Source organism: Nuphar pumila, chromosome 11 (assembly GCF_984573655.1).
Source record: "Nuphar pumila chromosome 11, dmNupPumi1.hap1.1, whole genome shotgun sequence".
NCBI lineage: Eukaryota > Viridiplantae > Streptophyta > Magnoliopsida > Nymphaeales > Nymphaeaceae > Nuphar > Nuphar pumila.
The window spans coordinates 6,150,788-6,169,474 of record NC_143259.1 but is presented as its reverse complement, the minus strand read 5'-3'; the positions used below and the strand labels follow the sequence as shown (position 1 = coordinate 6,169,474).

Here is an 18,687-nt window from a genome sequence, read left to right as displayed (position 1 = left end):
TATAAGCAAAGGAAAGAGTGAGAGAGAGAGGGCATTCGGAGGCCCAACAAGGACTCGTTGGGCCCCCAACGGTCACATTTGTGACCGTTGGGGGTCCAACGACTCTTAGTTGGGACCCTCAATGCAATGCATTTAATGCAATTGCAATCAAGAAAAAAGGAAAATAAAAATAAGAAAAGAAGAAAGAAAAAGGAAAAGAAAATAAAAGAAAAGTAAAGAGACTGAAATGCTCCTATTGGGCTGAATGATAGAAATTTCCTTTATCGGGTATGATGTTATATATATATATATATATGATTACATATATTTTAACACCCCCCCTCAAACTTTACGTGGGGATAACGAAAAGTTTGAAGATATAAAAGGAGGATTCCAAGTCTTTAAAATTCTTCAATGGAAACCATCATCTTTATAGCACATGAAAGAACTTTGCAAATGTCAACTTTTAACTGTATTAAATGATCATCCCCAAGCTCTTTCCATGATTTATCATAGGTACTTCTTTCATCTCATCTTGAAGATCCTATGGAACATGCCAAAAAACTTCAAGTAAAAAGTATCTTTATATCTCAATCAAAATATATCAAATAAAATGAATCAAGAGACCATAACATTGATCAAGAAGAACATATGATTCATAAGCAAAAACAATGATTCAAGAGATATTTCATGTATTTCAATGAATTAAACTTAAATACAATATTGAAAAAACTCACTATGTTCTTGAAGAAAGATATGTGCACAAAGGCCCAATAAATACTCACAAAGGAATTTATCAATATTTGGAAGAAGTGTGTGCACAAAACAACACAGCGAACACTCACAAGTGCACAATGACGCAAAATATGAGATTTGTATTAAAATCAAGACTCTTTTAGAAAAGTTTCATGTATTAGAAATATCTTTAAGAAGATAGTGTCTACACAAGAACTAATTGCTCCCAAGGGAATGTGTATAAGTGCACACGAAAGAACACATGTTTAAGACACACAAATCAATAATAGGGAGACATTTTATCAACAAAAGATGAGTTAATGCTTTCTCACACATCTTAGAGAGAAGAAAGTCTATGCCAACAAATTTCATGTGTGAACTAGCAAGAACATAATTTTATTAAGTATAATAAAGACATCCACCCAAGAGTCAAGAATGATTGTTATTTGAGTAGAGAACCTTACACATTGAGGAATTTCTCACTCAAATATTTGCAAATACAAAAGCTCACTAGTTGGCCGAAAGCCATAAATACTTAATATGCAAAGTATCTGAATTCCCTACTGGGTAAATGCCAAAATGTAAAATTGATTTTCAAATATGCATATCAATGATATTGATAAAACTGTTGGTAAGCAGAAATAATCTATAGAAAATAAGAAAATATGAGAAGGAAGAAGAGATGAATTATTTGGAAATCGACAACCTCCACTCTTCTTTTCTGTGGGCTGCAGTAAACCTTGATTATATTAAATAGGGTTACAACATTTTTACAAGGACAAAAATGCCCTGCATAGGAAAAACATATTACAACATTATAAAACACGTGAATTATAAAATACGTGAATGGATATGGATCCAATAAGGGATCCATATTCATTCATATTCTAATACCCTTCCTCAAGTTGTGCATGGGTTTGAACCATGTGCAACTTGTTTTTCAAATACCAGAAGCGATGACTTTTGAGACCTTTTGTAAACATATCGGCAACTTGGTCTTTCGAAGGCACGTAAACCAGTTCAATCTCTTTCTCTGCTATTTTTTGTCTGATGAAGTCTTGATCAATCTCAATATCTTGGTCCGACTGTGATGGACATGATTTAATGCGATTTTTATAGCACTTTTACTATCACACATAAATATCGAACTTGAGATGTCCTCTCCTATCTCTGTAAGCAAGTGTCTAATCCAGGTCACTTCTGCTCTGACAGCTGCCATAGATCTATACTCTGCTTCTGTGCTAGATCGTGCCACTGCCTTCTGTTTTCTGCTACTGCATGAGACCAAATTTTCTCCAATAAAAACACAGTATCCTGAGACAGACCTTCTCTCATCTGGATCTCTTGCCCAGTCTGCATCTGTATATGCTAATATGTCATGTTTTGGAGTTTTTCATGAAGATTGTATATATGAGAGTCCGTCACCCACTGTGCCCTTTAGATAATAAAAAAAACGTTTAACAACAGACATGTGACCAGTCCTCGGTTCATGCATGAACTGAGATACTTGATTAACAGAATATACAATGTCTAGTCTAGTAAAAGTAAGGTACTGTAACATACCCACCAAACTGCGATGCTTGGTTGCATCATGCTATAATTCACCATCACAAATACTGAGCTTTTGGTTGATAACACTGGTGTAGACAGAGGTTTGCAATCTGTCATTCCTGCTTTATCCAGAAGATCAAGAGTGTATTTGTGTTGAGTTAATGACATTTTTTCACCCTGTCTGTCCACCTCTACACCAAGAAAATATCTCAGTTCCCCAGGATCTTTCATTTTGAACCACATACTCAATAAATCTTTAATTCGTTGAATATGGTCTGGAGCATTACCAATGATCACTATATCATCAACATATATAAGCAAGAAAACAATAGAAGTACCATCCCTGAATATAAACAGAGAATGATCTAGTTGGGAACGGAAGAAACCGTGGCTCTGAATCTCTAAGGAAAAGCTTTCAAACCATGACCTGGAGGCCTGCTTCAAACCATACATGGCTCTGGTTAATTTGTATACGTATTCTTTTGGATTTCTCTCTGCGTAACCTTGAGGCTATTCCATGTAGACCTCTTCTTTTAAATGTCCATGAAGGAATGCATTTTTAACATCAAGCTGACTAAGGGTCCACCCATGTTCAATGGCCAACCCAAGTATGATACGAATAGTTCCAATCTTCACCACTGGACTGAATGTCTCATCATACTTGGGTTGGCCATTGAACATGGGTGGACCACCCATGTTCAATGGCCAACCCAAGTATGATACGAATAGTTCCAATCTTCACCACTGGACTGAATGTCTCATCATAATCTTGACCGTATTCTTGAGTGAAACCTTTGGCAACAAGGCATGCCTTGTACCGTTCAATGCTACAATCCGGTTTATATTTAATCTTATATACCCATTTTGAACCAACAACATTTTTATCTGGAGGGCTACCAACTATCTCCAATGTTTGACATGAAGTGCCTCGATCTATTCATTCATTGCTTCAACCCATTTGTTGGATTGGATAGCTTGACAAAAACCAAGTGGTTCATTCTGCTTTTCAATCTTGGATAGATAAATCTGAAAATCCATAGAAAAGTTATCATAAATAACCCACTTCTCAATAGGATGCCATATTCTACTTGATTTTCTTGGTGCCTCTCTGTTATTAGACAATGTTACGTGTTCTCCCTCAGGTATATTTGTTTGCTCTCTGGGTCTTTTGGTATGGACATTACCTTTGTATCTCAGACATTTTGTGTGTAATGCATGTGTCTCACCAGGTATGCTTTCAGGGGCCATAGCTGATTGTTCTGCAGCATGTGAAATGAGTTCAACACTGAGCCATGGGTCATACTAGTTAGCAACTGCGCCCACATGTTCACGATCATGACCTGATTCATTTCCTAGAAAACTATTTTCATCAAAAATAACATTTCTGGAAATTCTAATTTTCTTATAGACGGGATTGCATAACCTACAAATTGACATACAAAAGCTTTGTATTGAAATTTAGTTCTCATGGATTTGTCAATGTGTACATAACATGTGCATCCAAAAACTCGTAGCTCATCATAATCAGGTTGTACACCATATAAAACATAATAGGGAGACTGATTTTCAAGAATAGGCATAGGAAGGCGAATTATCACATGAGTAGCATTATGAAAGACTTTTGTCCAAAGATCAATAGGTAAGTTACAACCATGCATCATACTCATTGCACTCTCCACAATATGCCTATGCTTACGTTCGGCAATTCCATTTTGTTGTGGGGTGTACGGGCAGGAAACTCTACGATGCATCCCATTATCTTGGAAAAAATCTAAAAATTCTTTGGAGGAATACTCACCGCCCCGATCACATTGACGAATTTGAATATTTTGGGAGAATTGAGTTTTAACGTAGGCATGAAAGCGACGAAAAATAAGGAAGACTTCGAATTTATGTTTCATATAGAATATCCAGGTAAAGCGAGAGAAACTATCAATAAAGGACACATAGTGTTTGCTTCCAAAAGAGGAAGGATTGAGAGCAGGACCCCAAACATCCGATCATATTATTTCAAAAGGCATGAAAGCTCTTTTATTTATTTGATGAAAGGGAAGTAGATGACTCTTGCATACCTTACAACTGGGACATATTTTGTCCCTCAACAATGAAGGTGAAACAAACTCTGAAATAAAATCATGAGACACTAGTTTTACAATAAAGACTCTACTACAATGACCAAGACGAGAATGCCAAAGATTTGGCTTATTGCATTTGGATATACTTAGAACCATGGTTTTAAAACTTGCCGAGTCAACTCGTTGACTCGGTTGATTGGCTCGGCCCTCCAACGAGTCAACCCAGCAAGGCAAACTCGGCCTGACAAGACTCGGATGGGACAAAGTAAGGTTGGTACAGACAAAACATATGTTTTGTCTGTTATGTTCTAAGGGTCTGTCCAATCTTGGACAAGCAATCAAACAGACCCTTAGGGTCTCTTGTGAGTGTGTGCTTAGTGGTCCTTGTGTTGGCTGATTTGGTGGACTGATGTGCTCATTGGATTTGTGGTATGTGTGCTCTTGGATCTTCCCTGTGTGTGTGTTAACTTCGTAACAGGTACTAAGTATCACTATCATAGCATAATCAACTATAATATTCATCATGTATTATCAGAAGCATAAAATTAAGGAACTAAGTATATGTTGGAAACTGGTAATTGGCCTTGTGGTAGCCAGTAGCTGGAAGTCACTCAAGGGAGGATTCGTAACGTTTTCATAAATTTCTACCAATAAGACAAATGTCAACAGAGCTGCACATAAGTTCTTGATTGCTTGACAATGCACAGAACCATCAAAATACAAAAATCCCGTTAATTCATAAGAAACAACATTAGGAGCCAGTGTTCATAGGGAAAAGAGTTTTAGCTCTGTTTGGTAGTGAACAACCAGGATTTTATATGCTGCATCTCTTTCGAGAATTTTTGTCATGCCACTTAATTTCATATTTTTCAGCTGACACCACAATTATTCTTTAACTTACTCCGTAGTCCTTTGTCTAAAAAAGAAATTTGAAGGCTATTTAGCAGGATACCCTAGAGTTTTTTGCTACAACATTAGTTGCTTTTAATGACCTTTGTTCATTTGTCAAGGATGTACATTTATATATGGTCACATGGACAACAAAAAGGACACATGGTATGCCATTGTTGTTCAATTTTTCATTAAGAATACTGTATAAGGGGGCATGACGCAAGGGTAACTGGTAAGTTGGGAATATTCTCGTGAGATAGTCTGGGAGAGATCAGCCTATGCATTTTTCAATGCTACTGCTCTCTATGAATGGTTTAACTAGAAAATGACAAACCCAGGAAGAAGTACAAGCAAAAACCAAGCTAATTTAGTTGATGCCAATTGTTATCGGTTCAAAAGCAACCTAAGAAAGACTCACATCTCTCTCTCAGTTTCAGTGATTACATGCCTTTACACAACCCAAGGATCTCTTGTTTACTGAGAAACATGGTTTGAGACAAATTATAAATTGTTTTTCTTTTAAAATCAAAAGTTAACAAAACCCGGTCCAAGTCACCGAGTTGACCCGCCAAGTCATGAGTCAATAAAGAATGAGTCGAGTCCCGAGTCACGGGTTTTAAAACCTTGCTTAGAACATCTTTAGAAACACGATCAGACTTAGGCTTCAGGACACTGAAAGCTGGATCTTCATTGAAAATGTACATGTTTCCACGCCACTCTCCTTTAGCGAACGTCTGCTTCGTTTGAAGATCCTTGACAAAAACAGAAGTAGGAGTGAATTCCACTGATGAATTGGTAGAATCAACAAGTTTAGAAACAGAAACAATGTTTTTCTTTATATTTGGCGCATGAACAACATTGGATAAAGGGATGGATAAAGACTGCGACAAAGGAATGAAGACATTGCCTATGCTTGAAATAGGGTGGTGAGTTCCATCTCCAGTTGCAATATTAGATTTACCAAAATATGGGGTCAAAGTAGAGAACTTACATGCATTTCCAGTGACATGAGCCGCTGCCCCAGAATCCACATACCAAACTCCATCATCATTCTGCTTCAAATTCAAGTTGGCCATTACTGACCTGGAAAGTACCTAAGGTTCCTGGTGTGGCAACATTTTTATGGTTTTGAATTTTATTACGATTTTGTGGGTTAAACCAGCAGTTAGCCTTGATATGACCACGTTTATTACACAGATAGCATGTGGGAACACTCTTTGAAGAACCGACAATGAAATTTGGCATAGGTAGCAACCCACGTCCACCCTGGATTTGTGCTCCTCTACCTCTGCACGCCCCCCTCTATAGGAAAAATCTCCTCGTGTACAATCAGCTGTCATGCCTGTGACAAAAACATCATGCGTAGATGATTGCCTTGTTGAAGTATCAAACATGTTTTTCAAAGACATTTCATACTGAAGCAATTTAGCACGTAAATCCTCAAAAGTGGGCAATGTAGGTAAACACAAAAAAGAAGTGACAAGAACATGATAGTCTGATCCCAGGGCACTCAACGACTGTTGTACTTTTTCTTTATCTCATACTGGATATCCGACAATGGTTAATTGATCTGTGATACTCTTAACTTTATTTAAAATATCAATAATAGTCATTGATCCCTTTTTCAAAAGCTGGAATTCACGCTTGAGGAATAACACCTTAGCTTATGATATCTTAGAGTAAGTCTGAGCTAGAGTATCCCACGGTGTTTTAACTGTGCAATCATCAGGAATAAAAACTAATACCTCTTGAGACAATGTGGAAGTGATATACGCGACAAGAGCCTGATCACGCTTCATTCAGGCAACAAATGCAGGGTTACAAACAATGTTTGCCATTCCTTCTCCCTCATTTGTTTCTTGTGTAATAAACTCTGAAGGCGCCGAAATTGAACCATCCAAGTGACCTGGAAGATCTTGACTGCGAATGAAGGGAGTGATCTGCCTTTTCCAAGTGAGGTAGTTATTTGAATTTATTTTTTCATAGACAAGCTGCCCCAGAAAGTTGGAAGAAAGTCCAGAGTTGGCATAACTATCTATTGACAAACCTTGGAGACTCATATTGGGGAATTAAGAGGAATAAAAAATAACAGGAATAGCTTTAAAGAGAGGTCTGAAATGAAAACAAGTGATATGAAAACAACCCACATGACACAGTCGACAGGTGAAGAAGAACAAATTTTAGAATATGGAAACAACAAAGTAAAAATGACGGGACTGATTTTAGATGGAATATGGGACCAGAATGAAGGAGAAAGCGTGAAATAGCCCACACAACACAGTCGGCAGGTGAAGAACAAATTTAAAAAAAAAATGAGATGCAAACAGAGAAATAGATATGAAGATGCAAATTGGAAGAAGACAGGATAGCCAGACGCTAATATAGGAAATAGATATGAAGATGAGGACAGATACACGGAAGCATAAGTGCTTCAGGGTTTAAGAGGAAGTGAAGGATATGACAGATCTGTTGGAATACACAGCAGATCTGAATATGATTCAGATCTGCGATAAGATTGTTGGATATTTAGGAAACATGAGGTGGAGAAAGAAGAAAAGAGCGACAAACCTTTGGTGAACAAAATAGGAGAAGAGGACGATCAGAGGCAGATCGGAGCCTGTTGACGAGAAGAAAAGCACGACTTTGAGGATAGGAGAGGATGAGGCAGGAGGTAGATCGACACCTGTTGACAGGAAGGAGACGACTTTTCACGCCCAGAGGTTTGGCCGCTCTGATCCCATGATAAAACTGTTGGTAAGCAGAAATAATTTATATAAAATAAGAAAATATGAGAAGGAAGAAGAGAGGAATTATTTGGGAATCGACAACCTCCACTCTTCTTTTCTGTGGGCTACGGTAAACCTTGATTATACTAAATAGGGTTACAACATTTTTATAAGGACAAAAATGCTTTGTTTAGGAAAAACATATTACAACATTATAAAACACGTTCATATTCTAATAGATATGACCTTTTTATCGATAAATATTTTTCTTTGCAAGTAGTAAGGATCAAGGAAAACTCATTTAAAGGGAAATCCCATATGATATATTCGGATCAAAAACAAATTAAGAATGAAATTTTGCAAATTTCAACAGTAGTTCATTTACTATAAGCAACCACCTCATTAGTCTTCCAAAACCCATAAATCAAGTGTATAAGCTACTAGAACAAAAACATAATTCCACTAAAGGCTAAACACACACACAAAGGTGTGTATAAACACTTCTTGTCTACATATAATAATACTTGAAATGAGTATATCAACGACTAGAACAAGAGTACAAAAGACAACCATGGGCTAAATACACACATAAAAATATGAATAAACATCTCTTGTCTACATATAATGACACTCTAAATCAAGTATGTTCAGCTACTAGAACAAGAGTATAAAGCCAACCATGGGCTAAAACACATACGAAGGTGTGACAACACATCTCTTGTCTACATAAAATGACACTTGGATAAGAGGCATAAGAAGAGAAAACACTTGAGGCAATAAAGCTTGTAATAAAAAACATTTCACAGGAAGGATATCAATTTTTCAATAAACCTTGAAACACTATGATTTCAAACCTTAGACATCCATCATAGGTATACATAAATAAGAACATCCATAATAAAATCAATGGCAAAAAACAAACGAGTGACACACTCATAATCAGAGATCACATAATGTCATTTAGAGTCAAACTACAAGTTGACAATCTAAAAAGACATAACACAATGTGCACATAACTCACCCCAACAAACATCTCTGTAAAAACAAGGCAAAAAATTGATGCATTAAATAACAAACTGTGATGGTCAATATAAATGCAATAAGAAGGCAATAAACACTTAGGGAAATCATTTTCCAAATAGGCGATTTGAAAAAATCAAATCAAAGATCCAATATTGGTAGATAATCAATCATAGCAATATGCCTTATGACAACAATTTTGCATAAATTATGAATCATGCTTAACATGATCAATTCTTCAAAATGAAGACATTTATACAAAAAAGTTCTTACTATGCAACAAACACAACATGAAATATTAAGCAAATAATGCATATGAAGTTTCAAGCTCACAAACGATCTCTCTTAATGAACACAATGGTTCATACAACACACTCATAAATACTCAAAAAGACACACTAAAGAGAGAAAATATATCTCATTAAAGTGGGATAGAGCCCACACAAGAAGTTTTTAGTAGAACCTTTTATAACACAATTATTACCAATCACGAATATTTGAAAGATCATTTATATAGAGGCTATGAAATTATACCAATCATAATGCAATCTATTTTGACACTTTTAGAGAGCATTGAGTTATCAAAATGCATTCAAACAAAACAAACTAGAGATGAACACAAAAATCTATGATCGTTCTCAAGCATCAAGAATGTTTTTAACTTTAATTTTTGAGGAAAACATCTTAACGCTATCAATTGTAATACAAAAATACATATTTTTAAAAGATGACACAAGAGAGTTTAACAAGGAATCAAAGCATATGTATAGATAAAAGAAACAATATGAGAGACCTAGTGCATACATTCTCATAGAAAAAGCACTCATGCAATAATTAAAGCCACATGCCTCATAAAATAAACATGCTTTCAATCAAGTTTAAGCATATATGCAAGTGATAGATTTATATAAATTTTTTCATTTTTAAGCATGTAATGAATCAAGAATTTTAAACATGAACATGCATGTCTATCAAGGATAAAATATAAATTGTATTTGACGATTATCATTATATATATATATATATATATATATATATATATATATATATGAAAAGCAAGTTTATATTTTATAAAATAAGACATCATTATCAAATCATTAAGATAAGACAATGATTGATGAAACATCTAGAATTAATAATTCATGGTTATATATACATATATATACATATGTATATATATTAGAGTTATTTTAAAAAAGTCTTCAAGATTCAAAATATACTACATATATCTAGTTTCCTTAAAACAAGTTCAATGATGGTTAAAATACTATTTTAGAATTTTCAAAAAAGCATACATTTCATTTTTATTTTAATCATGCAAAATATATGTATATATGTTTACAGATATATCTATATATATATACATTCAATGTTAGAGAAAAAACAAGTGTTTTTCTCATGCATAATAAATGGGCTAAATACTTAAAAAGTGTAAGAATACATGCCAAGTAATTCCGAGTAGAAGGAAGAGAGATAAGAGATAACAAACACTTCACCAAAACATAGAGAAAGATAAGAGGTAACAAATACTTCACCACTTTTTTGAATTTTTGAATATCACGCTTCTCGATGCACCAAAGGACTAGCTTGATTATAACCGAGCTTTGATACCATGCAAGAAAGTATGCGAAAAAGTATAACAAGAATGCTTAATGCATTCACACGGTTCAATGAATGGACAAACCCAAACCCACAATGGGGAATATAAAAATAGTCCACTAAGGGACAACACAAGAAGCCTTTAAAGAGGTAAGACATAAAAAATATATGAACTTTATTGAATGAGGGCATGAAAAGCCATATGTTACAAGAGGGAGAGCCCTCTATTTATAAGCAAAAGAGAGTGAGAGAGAGGGCATTGGGAGGCCCAACAAGGACTCGTTGGGCCCCAACAGTCACATTTGTGACCGTTGGGGGTCCAACGACTCTTAGTTGGGACCCCAGTGCAATGCATTTAATGCAATTACAATCAAGAAAAAAGAAAAATAAAAATAAGAAAAGAAGAAAGAAAAAGGAAAAGAAAAGAAAAGAAAAGAAAAGAAAAGAAAAGTAAAAAGACTAAAATGCCCCTATTAGGCAGAATTACAGAAATACCCTTTATCGGGTATGATGTGATATATATATGATTACATATATTTTAACAATATATTCATTGCCACTATCGCTACGGAAACAAAGAATCTTGCTAGAAAACTGAGTTTCAACATATGATTTGAACCTTTGGAAAGTATGAAAAACTTAATCTTTGTGTCTAAAAAATAAATCCTTGTAAACTTGGTGTAGTCATTGACAAAGATAACATAATATCGGGGTTTAGACATTGATGCAATTGGCGTTGAACCCCCAACATCATTGTATGAATTCAAAGGGAAACAAAGCTCTTTTATTTGCAGGATAAAAAGAGAGTTCATGACTCTTACACAACCGACAATTGGAACATAAAATGACACTTCTTTTGAAGCCTTATTCCTTAAGGGAATAAGACCATTATTACATAGAGACTGAATAAAATTGGAATTGCAATGACCGAGTGTGCAATGCCATAACTCGATCTCTCTATTGACTCCATGGACTTTAGACACGAGCAAAAAAAGAAGCATGATTCAGACTATGACTAGGAAACCTCAAAGCTTCATTGATGACATAATCCTCCATTTCTCTCTCCTTTACTGAGAGTCTCCTTTGTGCGAAGGTTCTTCATAGAAACAAAAAGAGGAGCAAAGGTAACATGATCAACAACTGAGAAATTGAAATAAGATTGCGATATATATTAGAAATGAGAAAAATACTTAGAAGATTGAAAGAACCATGACTAGTAGGAATCATGGTGGTTTCTATATGTGTTATGGGCTGATGTTTCCCATTTCCTAAACCATCATGTTAAGTGTTTCGGACTGCCATGTTTTTCATTTTTTGCATCTGTTGTGTATACCTCTTTGGCACTCTCCAGTGCCATATAAATGGCCTTTGGCCTAATCACCCCTCGTGTACTTCGGTAACATGCCTTTTCCCCCCTCTCTCTCTTTGTAGTTACTTACAATTGCTATAAAAAAAGTTTATGCCTTCATATCTCCTTGCTCTCTCTCTATGTGTTTATGCATGCACGTACTTTTGTTTTCGCTCTTGCGTGTGTGTTGAGAGCTCGCTTGCGCGCTCAAAAGGCTTGCTCTCGGTGTTAAGATCTACCGAGGCGACATCACAAGGGCCTTCACTTTTAAGCTCGTGATAAGTTGGTACCAGAGCCTTGTCGGAGCTTTGGGACAAGGATTTGATGGCCAGTGTCGAGAGATATGTCATTCTTTGTAGAAGCTGGAGAATGTAAACCTTTCGAGAAGTTAGGTTCCTCCCGAAGAAGCCTTCATGGCTGATGATCGTGTGACAGCTCTTGCGCACGATGTTGCCGAGTCGACATGATCTGTGAACAACGTGGACAAGTCGGTCCATGAGACAAACATTGCCTTTAAGGTACTTGATCACGAGATTAAGACAACAATTAAGGGTGTGGAAGAATTGGTAGCTGGTCTCACCACTAAGTTCAATGACTCTGTGGAAACTCCTTCCACGAAGTTTGATGATCTGCTAGAAAGGTTCAACATCATGGTTGCAAAAATTGATGTTGTACGACGGAAGAATGAACAGTTGGAGCGGCAGTTGAGGATTGCCCCGACTGGTGGAGTAGCGCATATGTGGATAGGCTGCACATCAAGTTGCCCGTGCCTGCATAGTACAAGGGCACTTGGAACTTGAGAGACCTGGAGAACTTTATTTATCAGATGGTTTTATACCTTGATGCTGCCAGAGTTGAGGAAGACAGTCATATTGCGCACTGCAACGATGTACCTTGTGGATGACGCTATCCTTTGGTGGAGACGCCGATTCTAAAGTTGCAGAATGTTTTCTAGCAATCATGTGAGATGCTAAAGTGACAATATCGAAAGAGACGTGATGCAACCAATTACTTGGGGTCGGTTCGCAAACACGCCTAAATTGCTAATTTGGAATGCAGAAGCGATTTGATTTTCAAAGCAGGATGTAATTTTGAAAATATATTCATATTTTGAAAGTATATGCAAATCAGACTAGGTATGGCAGTTTGCTGGAATAAATAAGTAAATAATATATATATATATATATATATATATATATATATATATATATATATATATATATATATATATATATATATATATATATATATATATATATATATATATATATATATATATATAGTGTGTGTGTGTGTGTGTGTGTGTGTAAACAATAACTGTGATATACCCTGCAGCTCCTTTAGAAACTTCTAACAAACTCCAATGACACAATCAAGATAATATTTATCAACTTTTAATGAACACACAATGGTCAAACACTTTCAGCAAACCAAACAATGTGCAACAATGAATTGAGGCGATTTAGTTGGGACTTCGCAAGATTGAAATAGTGGTTAGCAGAGCCAGTATTGACATTGCTTGGTGGGACGTTAAACATAACCAGCGACTAGATGGGGTTCAATGATGAATCAGCAAACAAAACATTAATGCAAGAGGCTGATAACAGGTTCAAAATTCAATGGTGTTTACTGAACAATGTTTGCGAACAGCTCCTACACAACATTCATTCAAGACATGTAACCAGTGATTAATTTCGCAACAAATCGATGACAGAAAACAAACAAATCTGTACTCAGTGCAAACAAAGGAAAGATTGACACCATTTACTTTCTGAACAAATTTTCTATTGATCGATAATCTAAAAGCTATTTAAAATTCAGTCATTAGAGAAACACCAAAACAGGTTTGAGACGCAAGTTAACACAGATAACAAAACTCATGCTGAACTGGAACAAATCAGGTTGGTGGGAGCAAGTTCAGATCGCACAAAATGAATTCAGTCACAATCCATTTAACTACTTTGTAAGCAGACAGCAGAACATTACCTTAGGTATGACATTCTCAAACAAAAATTTAAGCCAAAGTAGTACTGATTCAAGCAATAAATTTCTTGCCTAAGTGACAATAACAAACATGAACTCAACTCAAACACAGGAAAGGATGATTTTCTGATATTCTTTCAAGTCCAGTAAAAACAGAGATTTCAAACCCACGTTTTCACGAATTTACACACCAAGTTCTAGCATGCGACAATGGACATAAATCTAATTCAGATTTTAGGAAATGTATCTGGTAAAAAAATGCAGCCACACACACTTCGAACAACGTCAACTCGTCACCATCAGAAGGAGATGCATGCTGGGTACAATGGTGGCCTGGATCATGCCAGCCACAGGGATGCCTTTCATAGAAGAGCAACACAAAGCAACAATTGGGTGGGAGGCGTCCTTTACATCCAGCACAAGGCACCTAGATGGAAAGACGTCTCAATCGATTCCTCCAACAAAACTTGGACAACTCCAAGTATGGTTCAAAACAACAAACACGTTTTTGTTGCAAACACAAGTTCAACTCACCCCCAAGAGTCTAAAAAAAACCCTCCAATGCTCACATTTTCTCCATCTTTCTTTCCTTCCTCTTTTCTTTCTCCAGAATTTTTTTTTAGAATTGCCAAAAACCTCCACTTTTTTTTTCTGGATTTGTTTTTATATGGAGGAAAGTAGCATGGGCTGTCATTGGCCATGTGGGTGGCCACCTCTTTGGAGGCCAATGAGAGACCTCTTTTAAAATTCTTTGTCCTATTCTCCTCTTAGCTGGCTAATGACGAGCCACCAAGGGAGAAGGGGCTGAAACCTTTGGGCGACACCTCTTTTCCAGGCCAATGAGGCTTGAGTAGAGGTGGCTAGCCCTTGGTTGGCCACTCAAGGCCCACTAAAAGAAGTCCACTTAGCGTGGAAGGAGGGGTTCTCTCAACAGTATGGATCCAGATCTTGGATTTAAAATTAAAACTACCCATTGGACTCATTACATTCTCTAGTACCACAAAATTAAGCCTAACCGATACTAGATCTCTTCGGATCCGTAGAATCCAACTCCTACAAAAATTAAAATTAAAAATAAAAATACAAAAGCTTTTGACGTGGTTCTGAACATTCATACAATAAGAACCAAATATCAAAATGAATTTTCTGAGATATACTACGCAAAATTCTTAGAAAATTAATGAGTGTAAAATTATCCAAATATCATTGGGTCCCGAATTTGCCCAAATGGATCGGTTTGGATCATATATTTGGATTTTGATCTTTCTCCCACTCCTTGCATGTGGGGCACAAATCCCGATCCTTGTGCATCAAGAAGTCACTCATATCTCGTAGGGGGGATTGGAATTTGCCAAACGGTTCAAAATTGATGGAGTTCAGGTTGATTTGTCTCCCGTATCTTTCAAAGTTCTGAATATGCTTGGTGGTTTCATGCTTGCCTTCCACTTCAAAGAGTTGGGGGTTTCATAATAAAACTCCTTTTGTCTAAGAGGTGGTGGCTACCGATGTTATACCTCTGAGCAGGTTCTGAAATCCCACAGGTGGTTACGACATTGGTTGCTAGCCCATTAACCAAGTGCCATCTGCTCGCTATTGCTCGAGATCTCCCCGAATTGGGAGCAGTAGACCCTTATCAAATTGGGCACATGCAAACATTCATTATTGCGAAGATAGTGCCCAGAGATTTCGTTCCGATGGGTTGCGTCTTGCGTATGACAAAGACAACGAACTATTCAAAACGGTATTCTAACAATGGACGAAACAACATCTCGAATATTGATTGCAGGAGCAAGAGCCCTAGGAAGGCAGACATAGAGGCACAAGCACGAGCTACAAGATAGATAGAATGAGCTTGTTGCTTGGCTGTCAAGGGCCTAAGAGCAAGGGGAAAAAGATAGATGATAAAAAGAACCCTTTGCTTTATCGACCGTCTTACCGTGCTCCTTCCTTGCTTGTTTGCTAGACCTTCACTTGACATTCGCTAGACGTTCATGTTGGACCTTCCAATCCAACATACTAATGAGATTACCCAATCCAACAAGCTTTGTGGGATGTGAAACTCTCTAGCTTGACGAGATTCGAGAAACCTCCCTCCTTACTGTACTAAAGCAGACAAATTAGCTCATTCAGGAAAGTTCAACATTACCACCTCTCATGTTTGATGAGAAACAACAATCTTCAATCTTGGTTATGCTGCTTGCAACACATGAATAACCCAATAACCATTCATCTAGAGCTCGATCGTATATGGAGCTTTAACCTAGCCCTCAATTAAGGCTTATTGGTTGTGCCACAAAGAAAGACCTTAAAGAAGGCTGACTTCGTCTTTGAATGAATCTTCCGGCCTCTGTTTTCTATCCCACACAGATCAACTGTGCGACTCCAGCTTCATATGAGGACCTCCTTTCCTCCCGCTCACTCTTTGTTCACACGGTTCTCAAATCAGAGAAAGTGGAAGGGCAATAGGTACCACGAGTCCTCTGTCCCACACATCTATCCAGAAGCAAGTTCATCGATTCCACTGAATGGTCCTATATCTCGGTGAAGATCGTGTGAGTGTGCAGTATTGCTTCGGATGCTTCGCCATAGAATAGGTCAACCCACTTGTTCTTTTCAGGTGCACTCACTTTGTATCTCCGACACACAAGGAACGACGTGGTGGGAAGGAAGAAACTCTAGCCTCTGTCATGAACCTAATTTAAAACCAAGCATATTCAGTTGCACTTAACATTTTTCCATGAAAGGTTGCATATCAGGATATCAGCCCTCGGTTCATACATTTAGAGTGGCAAACTGCAGATTTGTTTATCAAGCCCCTTATTTCTACGAGAAATTGGTTTTTGAAAAGCAAACTGTCCATGGTTCTTACCCAAATACAATTTGCTGTAAGTTGCTAGAGGAATCAATGGAAAGGCTCTAGAAGGCTCCATAATATGTTAGAATGGTCAGGCATTTTCAAAAAACCATGGCTACCAGGGATGTTTAGGTCATTTTACCCATGGGTCTGCTAGGACAAATGGCCTGCAGTTGTTTACAGTTTCTGGAACCAGTATTGTCTTCACTTTATATGGATAGTCATCTGTCGTTTGTGCATAATTTGCATTGTAATAGTAAGGGTACAAATAATTTATACCAAGAAATGTCTATCTATCTATCTATCTATCTATCTATATATATATATATATATATAGGTCGACCCAAAAAGACTAATGTATCTACAATTACATCCCCGAGTGGTTGTCAAACGGGGGTGTGAATGTGAGATGCCAGCTCCATGGTCATCACAATGAAGAATTGACCTTCTAATAAACAATGCATGAGTTATTAATCTAACTCAATGAGAAATTCAGAATTTAATATTAATAATAAGAGAGTTATATAATCAGTTATTGCAAAAGTAGGATGTGAGCAAATACTGCTTTACTACAAGTGTATCAGTTTTTCGTGTATGTGTTTTTAGTTCCAATGCTTGCCTTTTGATTGTACCACTATGTGGAAGATTATTTGCGAGGGCATGATTCAAATATATGTGTTTGCATCATATAATTGTTTTTTGGAGCATGGTGTGTGTTTTTTCAGTTAACTTGGTGAGGTGCTTTAAGTTTTCATCATGTTGAGAGGCTAGAAACCTGTCTTTGTATAGTGTTCCATGTGTTTGTATTTGAAGGTTGGTGTTATTTAGTGGAAAATATGGTATCACAGAAATTGGACATGATATTTGTTGTATTTTTTTGACTTGATAGATGGTGGTAATGTGTACTCTGAAGAAGTTGAGGTAGGATCTCACCTTATCACATTCGAAACTGGGAAAATTGCCAGGGTTGCAGCTGGTGCTGTTGAATTGGGAGTAAAGAAGACGAAAGTGTTCTCGAGTGTTGTATCAATAGAAGGCGAAGGAACTCATGATTTTTTGCCATTAACTGTATGATCTTTTTCGTCTGCACCTGATTAGTTTAAGTTGACTTTTTTGTTTTCATCATGTTCTAATTTTTCCTATTGTATTCTTCTCTTTCGTCTGAGTGTGCACAAACAATAGCTTGTCTCTTCATTTTTCTAACATTGAATAGTATTTCTTATGCAGCACCTAAAATCCAAACCTTGAATTTATTAACTTAACATCAAATCAAGATATTGTTGATGAACCATTCTGCTTGTGTTCTGATTCCTCAGGATCTGGTTGCTAGATTGCAGCCAATTTGCGTGAGACAAAAACTATTGAATTGTACTTTTTGTCATTATGTACTTTGTGGTGCATTATATCATTTGCATGCAATGTATGTGTTGGGCTTCTTGTCCATCTAGAAAGCACCATAAAATATCATTGTTGATCCGGGAACAATATCCAATGAAAATGATTTGATTTATAATAGTTTAGGCTTCTTATAACTCTAGCCATAATATGATGTATTGTAGAACTTTTATGTAATTATGAGCTTTGATGACATTAAATGTTTAATATTTACCGACAGGGGCTCTGCTTGTCTGGTTGGAGCAGCTAGTGCACGTCACCTTGTGTTGGGACGTTGCAGGTTCAAAACCCAATGATATAGTTGTTTAACTGGTAGGGGTCTGCCTAACCCCAGCTTGCCTTTCGAAATAAAATGTTTAATATTTTTTTAGTTATATGATTTATGCGTCATTGCTTATTTATTCATTTCAAAAAAATTTGGGTGTTTATTGTTTTAAATTTGTTGGTTTGTTATTGTTCTTTGTTAGATACTATTAATGTTTCTTTCTTTTACTTGTCTACCTCTTAATTTTTTTTTTGTTCTATACTTTT

At 36.5% G+C, this 18,687-nt stretch overlaps 1 protein-coding gene across 9 annotated transcripts in view; it reads left to right on the top strand.

Annotated features, from left to right (window-relative positions):
• The window catches only part of LOC149821761 (polyribonucleotide nucleotidyltransferase 2, mitochondrial-like), a 122,372-nt gene that overhangs the window by 34,942 nt on the left and 68,743 nt on the right, over nucleotides 1-18,687 (top strand). For 4 of the 9 annotated variants that reach the window (XM_089980103.1, XM_089980104.1, XM_089980108.1 and 1 more), the window contains one exon: nucleotides 17,651-17,829. The exons of 4 other annotated variants lie outside the window; for them this stretch is intronic. In XM_089980103.1, coding sequence (XP_089836229.1) covers nucleotides 17,651-17,829 — 179 coding nt within the window. Of the gene's footprint in view, nucleotides 1-17,650; nucleotides 17,830-18,376; nucleotides 18,469-18,687 lie in introns of all 9 variants that reach the window. One more of the 9 variants, XM_089980109.1, reaches the window with a different exon arrangement.